This window comes from Asterias amurensis, chromosome 7, assembly GCF_032118995.1.
Source record: "Asterias amurensis chromosome 7, ASM3211899v1".
NCBI classification, from domain to species: domain Eukaryota; kingdom Metazoa; phylum Echinodermata; class Asteroidea; order Forcipulatida; family Asteriidae; genus Asterias; species Asterias amurensis.
The window spans coordinates 2,982,880-2,997,972 of record NC_092654.1 but is presented as its reverse complement, the minus strand read 5'-3'; the positions used below and the strand labels follow the sequence as shown (position 1 = coordinate 2,997,972).

General features: G+C 39.0%; 1 protein-coding gene across 2 annotated transcripts in view; it reads right to left on the bottom strand.

The window, feature by feature from the left end:
* LOC139939672 (uncharacterized) overlaps window positions 1–15,093 on the bottom strand; it is a 47,905-nt gene that overhangs the window by 18,547 nt on the left and 14,265 nt on the right. Inside the window, exon 1 of one of the 2 annotated variants that reach the window (XM_071935731.1) lies at window positions 9,765–9,845. The exons of the other annotated variant lie outside the window; for it this stretch is intronic. Coding sequence (XP_071791832.1) covers window positions 9,765–9,802 — 38 coding nt within the window. The 5' untranslated portion in view covers window positions 9,803–9,845. Of the gene's footprint in view, window positions 1–9,764; window positions 9,846–15,093 lie in introns of those variants that run through there. 2 annotated transcript variants of the gene reach the window in all.

Here is a 15,093-nt window from a genome sequence, read left to right as displayed (position 1 = left end):
CTGGGCGGAAGGTAGAATCTTGTTGATTTCAGTTTGCGAGAAATAAAACATTTTACTGCTTTCTTCCTCCGTAATTTAATGTAAGTTAATTTAAACTAATGCTTTGTGATTCTCGATTCATGAAGAGGAATCAATATGCTGTTGAGGAGAAATAATCCACAAGTTTGGTTTACGCGGCCTTGACTGACCTTTACCTTTAAAGCGGCCAAGACTTGAGCCACGGATTCAGTGCATTGGTTTTACTTCCCTCCTTAAATTTCTACAAAATACAAGAAAGTGTGCTTCAAACTCATGGGCCCATGGCCCTTTTTTCTGTCTCCCCCAAAGATATATCTGGGCTAAATGTCTGCCTCATTGGTTGTGAGTAGTGCCTAGTGGATTTGACCCAAATCAACAACTGAGAATGTTGATGGCTTCTTTTCTGCTGCATAATATATACTGAACAAGTTCAAACTTCCGGAAACGGAGTTCAATACTTGTAGACGATCATTGTGTTTAAATAACAGGTGGTAAGTCGGGAGAATGTCTTAAGTAAGTGATCAGAAATATTATTTCTGACATGCTCGAATAACTACGAGCCCCTCAAGACCGACCCACGTAACCCGCCGCGATTGTAAATAAAGGTACTTGTCAGGGGACCGAACGGCGTGATTGGTCGGCAGTTGAAGGGCTGGTATCTCCCGGGAGTTGGGCTCGCTACGCCGGCGGTAAGAATCGAGGCAGCCGCCCTGCTGGCCGGTAAAGTCAGCCGGTTGTCGGCTTGCAGACAATTCAAAACAACTTCACCATCACGGCCAGGAGGGCCGGCAGGCAGGGCGAAACAAAAACTAGAAGTCAGACGAGAAACTAGTTTGTCCTAAAACAATTTAATTGAATGGTTTTGATACTGCAGACAATTATTGTTCAGGCTGCGCCGACAGTTAAACATTTTGTTATTGTTTTTCTTTTCTTTTCAATTGTAACATTTCAATATAAAAGGGACACACCATTGACCAATGAATGTCCAACCTGTAGCAATAACTCTTTAACATCGAATTACTTATTTGAAAACATTCATGTTTTATAAGCTATTAACCTACAATTTCAAGGGTTTTTTAATCTTGAAAACTAAACAAGGTTTAAGTTGATACAAGTAACACTAAATTAAAGGGACTGATACATTTTGCCAATCACTCATTAATGGCCCTCAAAACTTGTCGATATTATTATAGCATTTTGAGAAACATTTCAATTCGACAGATATCAGTTGTCAAGCCCAAAAATTTGAACCTGAGAAGCGTTACTATCAGTACGCTTCTTAGGTTGTGTATTCCTTTAAAACATTACTGAGTATTCTTTTACCTAGACAAGTTCGTTCTGGAATTCGGCGATATATCTCAAAAACGCGACCACCCTTAAAAAAAGAAATGTTAGTTTACATTACTATTAATTGAATAGAACGTGTCGAAAACCAAAGGTAAATTTTGCCTTTAATACTGCCCCCTTCACTAGGGTTGTCCCCGTCATCTACAAGGCGGTAGTGGGTGGGGGGGGGGGGACTTACGTATTTTACTAGACTGTTGTTTTATTGTCAACAATCACTTGCTTATTCTAAACAATGGAGGGCGCCTTGAGGAAGTTGATCTCTAACGTCACAGTTGGAGTTTCCACACACAAAAACAACAAAACGTTTTTATCAAGAAAACAAACTTAACCTTAAACGCATTTGCCGACGACGCGTCAATATTTGGACAACACTGAACCTGTAAGTAAGCTGCAACAATTGCATCATCGGGTTCGGCTTTGCCTCGCTCTCCAATAAGTCACGTGCGTTTCGAGGAATACCGAGAATTTGAAAAAGGGCTCCACGTGTCAAAGACTTGTAAGAACTTTTCAGTTATTGAAACGATCATGATGACGCCATTATAACGACTATTAGCGAAGTTTCTAAGTTCCTACAGTTTAGCAAGGTGCCCTTAATAAATTGCTCTCGTGTGAAAAGGGCTTTAAAATTATTTCGCGTACGTCCCTTGTCAAACTTCTGCAATGTTGCAAATGATGTGAGGGACCCTGGACAGTACACATCAAGTGTTTTCCTTTCCTTTTACCCAATAATTGCTAAACTAAGTGCTAACCAAGCTAAAATTTAGACATATCTCTTTCTGGAGTAACGTAGTTTTGAAAAAGAAGTGACTTCTTAATTTTAATCGAAGAAGGAATTAAGGCCTGAGTGAACCATTCTCATGGATCTGAAAGCACACCAGAGTTAAGCAACAGGGGTGTTTTTTCTTCATTATTTTCTTGCAACTTCGATGGCCAATTGAACCCAATTTTCACTTAGTTGTTTTATGCATAGGCCTGTGTTGAGAATGGTTTTTAACAATTACCAAACGTTTCCAGAGCCTAATTTTTGATGATACTTATCATGTCTTGCCCATGAAATACCCTTTTTTCACAGTCAGTAAAATGAATTACTGATGTTGTATTTCGGCGTTGATTGCTTTGTTTTGATGCCTCCTCCTCTGATCACGTGACAGGAAGACCTCACGAGAGTATAGAGGGACGTGACAACATGGTGCAACTTAAGACAAGACGGGAAAATGACCGTCGAAGGTCGGACACATTAATGGAATATTTCTCTTGTTGGTGGTCGCCAAACCATAGAAGGTTAAATCCTCATTACTTAGCCCCATCGGAGATTGCTTAATCAAGACAGCTTGCCAGACCCAGTCGACAGAACAACATCAATTGGCGTCGATGATTCTATAACAATGTTTACCCCCAATCTGCGGGTATATACACCTGGGCCCAATTTCAAAGAGCCGCTTAAGCAGACAACATTGTTTAACGATTGTCTGCTAAGCATAAATGGGCAGGAAACATTGCTTAACGATTGTCTGCTAAGCATAAATGGGCAGGAAACAGTCTCAAACGGTACATGTGACATGGTAGTTTGCCAGCTGCTTTTGGGGCTTAAAGGAACACGTTGCCTTGGATCGGACGAGTTGGTCTATAAAAAGCGTTTGAAACCGTTTGTTATGAAACGTATATGGTTAGAAAGATGTTTTAAAAGTAGAATATAACGATCCACACAAGTATCTCTCAAAATTGCACGGTTTTCTTTTTACGTCGCGAACTATCACGGTCCGCCATTTATGGGGGTCAAAATTTTGACCCCCATAAATGGCCGACCGTGTTATTGGACGAGGTAAAAAGAAAACCACGCAATTTCGAGGCATATTTGTGTAGATCATTGTATTCTACTTTTACATCATCTTTCTAACCATATGCATTTTATAATAAACGGTCAAAAATGCTTTTCAAAGACCAACTCGACCGATCCAAGGCAACGTGTTCCTTTAGCGGTTCTATGAAATTGACCCTGGGCCAATTTTAAAGCTCGAGCTGCTTTAAGCATGAAAAGTTACCACGCATAACAACATTTAATGCTTACCAGGATAAGGTTACCAGCTAACTTACTATTCTACAAAGTGGAACAGGTTATCCTTCTTATAGTTGTGCTTAGCAGAACAACAAATGTTTAGCAACATTTGCTCTGCAGAAGCAGCTCTATGAAATTGTGACCCTGAATACTGTAACACAACTGGTGTAACAATCAGTACCCTTTCGCTTCTTGGGATATCAAAGAAAAAAGGCATGATATCCACGTAGTTTCAAAAACAACTTTTTTCCTTTCTCTCTTTGGCTCTCTCCTCTTATGTGAGAACTTTTGTTTTGTTTTTTATTGCCGGGATATTTTTTTTTCTCTTTTTTTTTCGCGACCTTGTTGGGGCATCAGAGCTAAATAGGTCGTAAAAACAAAATGAGTAAATTCTCACCATGGCATGTGTGGAATTATTGCGCAAAAGACCTTGCCGACCTGGTGTCTTTAGAAAGCTCATAATGATCTCAACTATATGTTAGGAAACAAACAAACAGACAGACAAGATAATTCACTAAAGCTTAGACAATGTCTTTCTTGTATACCAAAGTTTTACTGTTACGAATTGTTCACATCCTGTGTGCAGGTTTGATATTATTTTCACACAAAATTTGAATAAGCTCGTTTTTAAATTGTTAGTAAAAGTGACTGTTTACAAAAAAAGTACGTTTTTGCTCGCGTAACGTGCTGCTACCTCCCTATTGTCTTTGCTGTTTTTTGGTGTGTTTTTTACATGTAATTTTGTAATGTTCTTCGTGTTATGCCGAATAAACAATAACAATAGTGAAACAGTCGTATGTACTCTATCAGTGGGCTGTGGGTTGCGGGTTTTCTATTACGCCAACACACGCAACGGCTGTACCATAGTCAGACACACCGCAATAACTCATCAATTTACAGGCAATGGGAAGTAATTAGTTAATGACATAGAATGCGTCGGTCTCCAGTGTGGCTTCGCGCCTTCGCCAGTGATTCTCATAGAAGTCTCGATTGACACAGGATAGCCCACTTCAACAAAATTGCAACCGATGACTGTTGCATGTTTCCTTTCCAAATAATGGAGCTGTGCATAACCCCTAATAAAATTAGTACGCTTGGTTGAATTATTTACAAGTAAAGCTCATCAGCAAAATCTCTCTGCTTGCAGACGACGATTGCCAGGTTTTTGCCTAATCTCGAGTTAGGACGAGTAAAGGACGAGTTACTCGTCCTAATATATGCCTTTTTTGGTTGTGTGTAATATATATATAATATATATATATATATATATATATATATCTGCTAGCTTATAAGAGTGCGAAATCTACCCTGGGTGGATTTCACAAAGAGTTAAGACTAGTATTACCCCGAGTTAACTCGTCCTAACTTAGGACTATAGCCTTACGTATTTAATAACTCCTAAATAGTCCTAGGACTATAATCCCCTAGTAAGGACTATCTTTGTGAAATCAACACCAGCTACCTTTAGTTTTCATTCCCCACCCTCAGGTTCAAACCCGCAGTAGAAAAATTGCTCTAGGGAAAATGTAGGCCTATCTCCGAGTGAGTATGTGTTTAGACTAATATTTGCATCTTCTTAGACGTCAATATAATAATAAACAATGTAATGTTTATATCTTTGTATGCATAGACTCTGTAACGAACGTCACAGTTTCTGCTGAACGTTGCAAACTGCTCAACGTTCCCATAGCAACACTTCATTAGCCGTTCTTCCCGAGCCTAATTTTTGTTCTTTCTTTATAAATAGTTTTTTCCCCACGTTTATGTTCTTAATCAAATTTGTTTCTAGGGTGAACAATCACTGATGAGGTTGTTTGTTTGAATTACTGTGTAGCTGTAGTGTGGTGTGCAATCTACATAGGTGAGAATTACTGATGTATGTCGTTGGTTGCAGTTCAGTTCAGAGAGGTAGCGACAGAAATTTCGATGGAAAATCAAACATTCTTAGGGTTTCAATTAGCAAAGAAACAAACTTTGAAACACAGAGATGTATACTGGGTAATTATTGGGTCATAACCATGACCTTTAGTCGAACTTCGGTTCATGATAATTATTTAATATGTTTCTGGTAAAGGAACGACAAGCACTTGAACCAAATAGCCCTGAAGATTCCGAGCTGGACGATGAAGAAAAGACAGTTTTAAATGTAGTAGAAAATCCCCAAAAGGGAAAACTCAAGCAATCAGGTCATACAGATTTGTAGTAAAAACTAGTGGTGTCCATTGTTCCATTGTGTAAGAGACCCCACACGGGCCCTTCCGTAAAGAACATGTGTATTGCCCCCCCCCCCCCCCCTCTCTCTCTCAGTCGAAAATTTTCTTCGTGTACCCCAATTGTTTTGGCTTAGTTTTTTTAGCGACGTCACTATATTGGTTGTGCTGTTCCCTCATTCTTTCACACAACCTTCTTCCCACAGCGTAGTCCTTGGTGTCCGAGGGCCCGAATGTTGTTATACATTTCTATAGGCCCGGCCGTTCATAATCATTTAAGTTTGCAACTTGCAATTCCTACAAGCTGGGCTTCCACAGTGTCACTTTGTCACTTTTGCTCCGCACAAAATTCTCTAAGCCTTGTGAAACAAGTGCATGTTGTAATTACTTCTTTGGGTTTTTTTTATTCGCTTTTTTATACTGTGGAAATAAATTAACCTAGAACGGAGATGGCTTTCTATAGGCAGTCCCCTATTTCTTCCATGCGTGAGGAATACAAACTATTGTTTGGCATTATTGGCATTTTTTTCCAAAAGGTTTCGGGAGATAACCATCGAGATTTGACATTGAGCCAATGTTTGGGAAGATAGAGGCCAGACTAGGTGCGGGATCTATATCATTCAACTCATTCACTCGGGAACATTTATTTCCATGCTGTCATTCAACATAAAATGCACAACTTCGTAGAAATAACAAAAGTTATACACTATGGATGGGCACTGCAGTAACGCTTCTCAAATTTCGGTCATAAAATCCTAATATTTTGTACACAGCCCAACTAGTACTTCGCAGTGAGTAGGTTTATGAACATATTCTGCTTAAAACTGTCGGACGCTGCTGTAGGCCTATACAGGCTTCTAACCACAAGTTACAATTAACAATTATACCCGCCCTTTAATAATGGCCGTAAGCTTTAATGTTTGCAAAATGTCACATTTTTATTTACACAATGTACTGAGAAAATAAATGCGGTCTCAAAACCTCTCCAGATAAACAAAACAGTTTCATTTCAACATGAGCGATACATCAAATCTTCGGCTAATAAGTGCGCCAATTTCCGTCAACTATTACCACAACGCAGTAACGCGCCTAGCCTAACCCACGAGTTGGTTTTCTGATTTGAAAAAAAAAAAAATTACTATTTGATGTTAAGTATTCCTGTCAGTAAAAAACATATTATGACGTCCTGAGAACATTTAAAAGTCTTTAAAAAAAACAATTCGCCTTTAAGCACACGGTGATTCATCTGATTAGGTTGCACATTTTCTGGGGGTTTTGCACTTGTTTTTTAGATGAAGTCATCGACCCAACTTGCAGTGACGCATTCTAGCAAAATGAAGTACACACCATAGCACCAGTGCCACTTGGAGTTACAACAAAATACTAGCACTACTGAGTCAATAGTGTCACTTCTAATCAACCACCCTAAAACACACGCACCGAGATATTTGACTCATCAGTCCAAAGAAACAAGTTTCATTTCGATAAGAATTATTGTGAAACCCAACAGCGATTTCCATAAAAGCATTACAATCTAAGAACATGGGTCCAATTTCATAACACCTGTAAGTATAACAATTTGCTAAGTACAGAAAATGTATACTTATAACAGAAACTGGTTTCAAGCAAAAATTCCATCAAGTTTACATCGTGTACGGCTGGTGCCCACTCATTTGTTTTTGCTTAGCCAAGACATTTGCTAAGCATCATTTTGTGCTTAACAGCTTTGGGCCTAGTGCGAACGTTTGAGGCCTCCCCCACCCCCCCCCCCCCTCCACTACACCACTACGAACCCACCCATACTCTACAATGAACACGCCCCTTCGTAAACCAATAAAAGTATCCATTAAAACTCATGGGCAATATCAATACTTCATATCAATATGTCAGCTCAAAATCAACATGTGACCACTTTACTCTCGCGCAGCATTTGACGGGGGAGTGGGGTTTGGGAACTGGGGAGGTTTAGCTGTCAAACAAGTGTCGCGGGAATATTGTCCAGTAGTGTTGGATGAATGTATCAAGATTGAATCAATTGAGCAATTAAGACTAAATAGAAAACAATAACCAAGAATATTATTTGTGAGCATTTTTACAAGTCGTGGATAAAACTGCACCCGTTAGCTGATGTTTAATTGGCTAGACTATTGTCTATAGAGCTTTTTACGCTGCCGTTGGCTATAACCAATGACATCTCTCTTGCTTTAACGACCAATTTGCACTTTTGACAATTCTACATGCACCGACATCCAAAGTATTTATATCGTGTAGTCTTCCATGTCATAGATAAGAGGAAAACAATTGGTGGCACACATGCCTGTTTGCTTCGCTTTTGAAAGGGTTAGGGCACCAAGGAACTTGTCTCCTTGGTAAAGGGCGCCCTATGAGGACATTTTGTACTATACTGAAGGGCACCAAGGCAAAGACCAGGGGGCATGGAGGCAATCGCCCTCATTACCTCCGTGAAGTATAACAGGCATGTGCAGATTAATAATTAAACAAACACTATGTATTTGCATGCTTTCGAAGGGTCCTTATAGCTATACGGTAGAAACAACTACTTCATCAAATGTAATTGATAGTATCTTGAAGCTAATAATCAATACAACACCACTATTACTCAGCCACAAATGCTTGTTAGTTTGTTTTGAGAACCAATTTGGTCATTACCCCTCCCCCCCCCATTCCTAAACAAAACGTCATCCTACTAATTGTCAATTGCCCAATTCTGATAATGAACATGGGTGTAGATGAAAATGAGTGTGTATATAATTCAATCAAGGTTTTGCTGTCAGTCGAATCCTGAACTGGTGCTTCATTAATGGGCGTAGCTGTGTCAACTGATTAGCCAAACTATTGTACTCATAAAGGAAGATGTTTAGGATAGGAGGTATCTTGTTCCAAATGTTTCCTGAGATAAGTGTCTTAGATCTGATAAGCACAAATCTCACGTAATCTTAGCTTATTATAATACCATTATCTGGCATCTTGAGTTGCATTGTAAGGTAATTTGGTCACACAATTAAGATGGATTCATTAAGTTAGTCATCTTATGACAAGTCTTCAGAGTTGTTGATTTCACAAACTCCTGTCCCAGGTAACCAATTTAAATTAAAACTCTGTGGCCTATCTTCAGTTAATTGCATGTAATGTTGTGCTTACAAGATAAACAATGTGAGGTGATTCTTCAGGCAGGAACTGCACTTTTGGGGTGTCTTGACATTATGGGGTGTACCTACCCCACAAGTTTTATAACAGGTGTATCAAAGACAATGGATCATAGACGACAACACCTAGGGAAAGCCAACAATGTCGTTATAACATAACGTAGTGACATTTTCTGCAGGAGTTGGAGTCCTTTCTTCATTAAATGTATGGCTTCGTAAAATATTAATATTTCAAGATCATAAAGTTTTTACCAAAACACATGGGTTGTACTTTTTATATAGAAACAATTTGCTATTGTTTAGTTTCCGGTGGTCAATTTCATTATATGAAACAAAGGTATGATATTAAAACAACATTAAATACTCGAATTAATTAATTGTGAAAGTGCACAATCGTTTTTAGGAGATGACAATGTCAGAATGAACAGATATTCAAATTAACACCCGGGATAACACTTGGTTTTACAAAGACTGATGCATGTAAGCACTGTATACTCGGAGCTTTCCCTTGCCATAAGCATTTTACTAAGAGAATGCTTACTTTATTTACAAGCAAGGGTTTGTCTCATTCATAGGTTTGTCTCATTATATTATGATTAAACTATTTCGAAGAATATTTTACAAAATAGCACCGCCGTGGAACTTTTTGAATACCAGTAGCAATTTAACACCCAATGATGTTTTGTTTCTCTTGACTCACTTCAGTACTTTAAATAATGGACTTCCACTAAACCAATCAATAAAACATAAATGCTGTAGATACACTGTAGAATGTCCAACTGGCTATATAAAGCAACATTGATTTGATAAGCGGCAATTCCTAACAGGAGAATTAACACAACGGGATAACAACTTCACAGTGCATAGAAACATCAAGTGTTGTTTTAATTCACTAAGTCGGCATGATGCTCAGTAAATATCGACAGCCCCCAATTAATCGATTGCAAATCAGAAAATATCACTCACCTATGTTGACTGAACGAAGAAAAGTAATCCGAAAGCATGAGATGGAAAACAACCGCAGGAAAGTCGTTCAAAATTATAATAGATTTGTTAGTACTGAGTTGACACACACGAACTCTATACACGCGGCCACACACATCCAATCGTAGCTGGCAAAAAGTTAAGAAAGACCGCTGAAACAAGGGCGCAATGCCAAGCAATTTCAGCTGACTCTTCAAGCGCTGACTTGCTTGCCTTTAACTTAAGGCATGTACATGTATCAGTCATTATGTCATGCTCTAAAATAAACTTGTTTCTCCAGAGACAAGTAAGTCAATGCCTTCCTGTCATTTTTGTTCTGCCTGGCGGCCTTACTCATGATGTGGTGGTACAGTCGATGCAAAAGTTCAGCAGGAGAATCAAAACTTTTTTCTGTTCGTGTCGTAAGGACGCGTCTCTGGTGTGCAGTTAAACTATAGAGCATGGTTAAAACCTGTTCCAATAACTTCTTTTCCTGTAATATTTTATGAAGTCTGTTGTCGAATCAAAGTGCCGTTCAGTTCAACGTCAGTGCCGATTTGAACGGGTCACTGGAACTTTGCTAAGAACTTCTTTTTCTTCCTTTTGAGTGTGCGGGCTCTTTAAAAAGACTGAAGATGTTCAGTGCGTTTGTTTGTAACATGAAGACAAGTTTGAGTAAACTGTCATTGTTTCCTTGGTTGAAGTTTGTTGATTGGTTGTGTACATTCATTGAAAGGATAGAGGAATGTCAGGCAAATGTAAAGATCAAGATTTAGATGTAAGACATGACAACTATGTTCCTCTGTTTCTGTAAACAGGGTTTAATTTTCTGGTTCTCTGTGGTGTACACACATCTCAGGCAATGGCTATGGCAATTTTAAAGTCAAACAAACTTTTAGTTTCTACTGACAGTTTTCGATGGCTGGTTTAAGTTCAATATTCCATATCTATTACTTTTAGATTCAGTGGTAAGTCAAGGTAGATTTTTAGTCGGTCAGTGAGGTTCGTGTAGAGTGATACCACAGAATGATGCCAGCAGTTGTTCCTGACAATCTTACATTGTCAAGGTTAAGAAATTCCCGCTCATTGTTGAGTCATGGACATCCGGAATTACATCATCTTTGTATCGCTATTTGTATTAAACAACGTAGCGTATTCCCTAAACTCAGGAATTCTGATGGGAAAACCCTTCAGTTGCATACTGTTAATCATCCATTTTTAGTTTCAATAAGAATTTATTATGCTGAGGGTTGATCGTGTATGCCGTGCCATATGTACCCAACGAGTTCCAACATGTTTGCCTTTAGTCTTATGGCCTTGTTGGGGCAACTCTTGCAGGCAACCAACTGCAGTGCATGCTATATACACGACTACTTTGGTGGAAAATGAGTAATCTTTTAAACAGTAGCCATACGATCCCTAAGAACAATATGTGGATACTTTAATTGTAAATATCTGTTCTTCTTGGAGATTGCTTAAAACTGATTGCATGTAAATTGCTTCGTATGCAATGGGACTAGTACGACAAACTGTGAATGGTATTGGTGTGTACCAACTCGACCTTCGTCTTTCAAGACGTGCTCTTCATTGGATTATTGGGCTGGTCCAAAATGGCGGTCATGGCTAACGGCTGTTGCTAAGATGGTTGCTAAGGGTGTCCTATACCGCATCGATATGCATCCATTGCCATATTCCTAGCCGCCAATTCAGACATGGCCTTATATATACTCCCAATTGAGTATTACAAACATGTATCATCAATTTGAAAGTAGTTATGGACCAACTACTATAATTAAAACGGAAACATATGTCTATTAAAGCCAGTACATTGGGTTGCTCAGAATGCCCTGATGCAGTCGGTCATTCCCCCTAGGTGATCGATCCCAAATTATAGAAGATCTGGGGACAAGTTTGACCATGGGGTGGGTTAATCACTTAAATAACTTGATGCGTTGCGGTCATAAAGCAATTATAACCTATGCATGTACCTCCTCAGATTATAAACTGTACCTCTACTGATTATAACCTATACCTACATCAGTTCTGATTATAACCTACCCCTCCATTAGAACATAACCTATACCTCCATCGGTAACCCGATGCCTCAATTGGATTATAACATATACCACACTGGGTTATGAGATACCTCAATCGGATTACAACCTAACCTCCATCAGATTATAACCCAACCATCGGGTTATATCATTTACCTCCATCGGGCTGTAACATATACCTCCATCAGGTTATAACCTATAACTTCATCAGAACATAACCTATACCTCCATCAGGTTTTAACCTATACCTCCATCAGAACATAACCTATACCTCCATCATGTTATAACCTATAACTTCATCAGAACATAACCTATACCTCCATCGGATAATATCCTATACCTCCACCGGTGCTTAAACATCCCAATCAGTGTGGATATCGCTACAATAGGATGTATTAAAAACGCTACTTCAATAACCAGTATGTTGCTATATTGGCTGAATCCTTTAGTATGACCCCGTTCAGGTAATTCTTTTTCAGAGATCCTACGGAGAGATTCCTTCTGCTAATCATAGCTAAAGGAACTCCCAGCCCTCCCTCACAGCAAAAAAGGAAGCAGCCGAACCAACCAGGTTCAGTACCGCGGGCAATAAGACTGGCAAGAGGGACCACACATTTCCTAAAAAGCTCTTCCGATCTCTGATCCCCTGTGACCTTCAACGCTAACGAGACCAAGATGTGGTTTTGGGTTCTGACTAAATTGCACTTTTAACAAAGCCTTAAAACCCATCTTCATTGACAACAGACTGTATTAATCGAGGGAGGTATTTTATGAAAAATAAGAATTACGAGCAAAATGTTTTTTTTCGCGTCTGTGGCCTCATCAATTTGTACAATTTGTTGGAACGCACGTTTCTCGAGGACATCCAATCACGTCAAACATAAAAAGTATTATGCTTTCTTTAAACGGGTTCCATTTAAAGGATAGCTCCCTTTATAGTTAATAATAAACGATGACTTACATTACAATAATACTGTCTTACTGTCCTAATACCCCCAGTGTACTGTCAGCATATACCCTGCATTTGTAACGTGTTACCTCAATCTTCCATATCCTCTTCTATGTCACTCCACATTCTTTGGACTTGAGAATGCTTGACCCAGTGCTAAGCAACTTTAGCCTACATGCCCCAGTCCCTCCGAATCCTTCACTTTGGCTATCCTAAACTAGAAGGATTTTAGACTGTGTGAAAGAGTGAAGTAAACTTGGATCACATTGCAATACATGTTCCCTGTGATAAGGAACTATTGGCAAATTAGCCCTCAGTCCTTCAGAAGCCTTGACTTTGGACAAAATGTGAAGGCATTGTAAAGTGATACGTGCTAGCTGTATCATGTTGTGTTGCATTCATTGGATGATACGTTCATGGACACTGTTTAGAAGTAATTGTTACAGTATAATCAACTCATTTTAAGAATCAAAACAGTTGTAGTGGCCTCAGTTTTCGATACTAGCAGAGTCTTTCTCTTTTCAGCCTTCGAGAAGGACCCTGCAGGGTCGAGATCAGGTAAAACTATTTATTGCATTATTACACCATCCTTTTGGTTGGTAAGCAGTTTGCAACAGTGAGCTCTACTTTCTCACTTTTTAAGAATAAGAATTGCTGTGTTTCAAACTCAGATCAGCAACCATCTGCGGCTTAAAAAAGTTCATCGAGAACTATATAGAAAAGGCCAGACGAAGGCATGACTCTACATTGAGTGTTTGCCAAGTCAAACAGAGCTCGGGCTGCATTGCGTGATGGTTAGAGAGTTTGGCCACAGCATCCTCGTCTGTAAACTTCCTGCATTCTCATTGATGCGTATCTCCACTGTATGAGTTCATCAAAATCACATCAGGAGATTGACAGACGCCTTCAAGATAAGACACGCCCACAACACCCCCCCCATCTCTTAATTCTGTATCAATACGGAAAAGCTTGTTATATTTTTGTTAAGTCTCCATATTGTATACGTCTGCTCAGAAAAATTCACAAACTTCATGTGCGTAATGGTCAAAAGCTCTTATAATGTGAAAAAAGGCGTATAAATATATATATTTACATGCCTCAAAATGAAAATGAATGATGGCTTCAATATGAACGCGTCGTCACCGAGCAGCGGTCTAGTTCACCGGTTCGATTCCCGGTTATGACACGTGTGAAGCTCTTCACCATAATAGCTTCGTACAAGTAGAGAAGTTAGTGCATTCTGCGTAACCAGCCAGGCTTTTCGTGGATGGTACCCATACGTAAAACATCTTCAAAGGGTCAATAATAAGGGTTTGTAAAAATAGCTTTATTTTTACCCTAACGGACAATCCCAAAAATGAAGACATAAATACTGCGGCTAGAAATTATTTCCAACTCGCGTTTCGATGGCAATTTTGATTTGGAGGGGAATTCGTTTAATCCGATAGAAGTTTTTTTTTTTGGCCATTACTGTTCTAAACAAAAACAAATAGGAATGCAATATTTGGTGAGCCCGCGGTAAAAAAATGATAAAGAAACTCGCAAAATTTGAGTTCGGTCTATGTCTCATATAGCCCATTAACTGTTGCTCTCAACTTTGCGAATATGGATTTAGTTGCAGGCTATATATTGTTTGTTTGTGATATTTTGGCATAAAACATTCTGGAACTCTCAGCGGTATTGAAGTCATGTAATGTAGACCTGTACTAGACCACCGGGACATGACTTTAAACTTACCACCTTAACTTGGTAGTCCACAAAATGAAAAACACCAGTGCCGCCCAAGGATTTTTATGAACGAGTTTCCAAAAAAGAATTATGTTTTTTGGCAGGGACTTTTCGCTTGATATTATTCACCCGTGCGTATAGAATGCATATTGTTACCGGTCCCATGTGATTTCCCATACGTGCGTTTCTCGTAAACCAGACTATTTTTATTGCGCCTTTTTTGTGTACAGAATTTGCACATTATGCCCTAACGTACAATTATGTTTTCTGGGTGTAATTCCAACCGAGTAATGGGTAACTAAATAGACATAAACATATTTTGGACTTTATTGTTCATTAAAACCCCCGCGGTATGTTGATGTTTTTTGCTTGTCATTCATTTAGAAGTTGACGTTCAACAGGCTACGACCCTTTAGTCAAAATGTACACTTCCTTTATTCGTAAACTTCATCTTCATATTATTTTTAAAAGGGCCGTCAAAACGCTGATCTGTACCCGTCATTTTTTGTATAAACATCGGCTTCCAGAGGCAGTGTTTCTTTTCCAAAGATTGCAATATTGTTGTGTAAAACCGCAAGGTGGCGACTATGCCCACCATTTG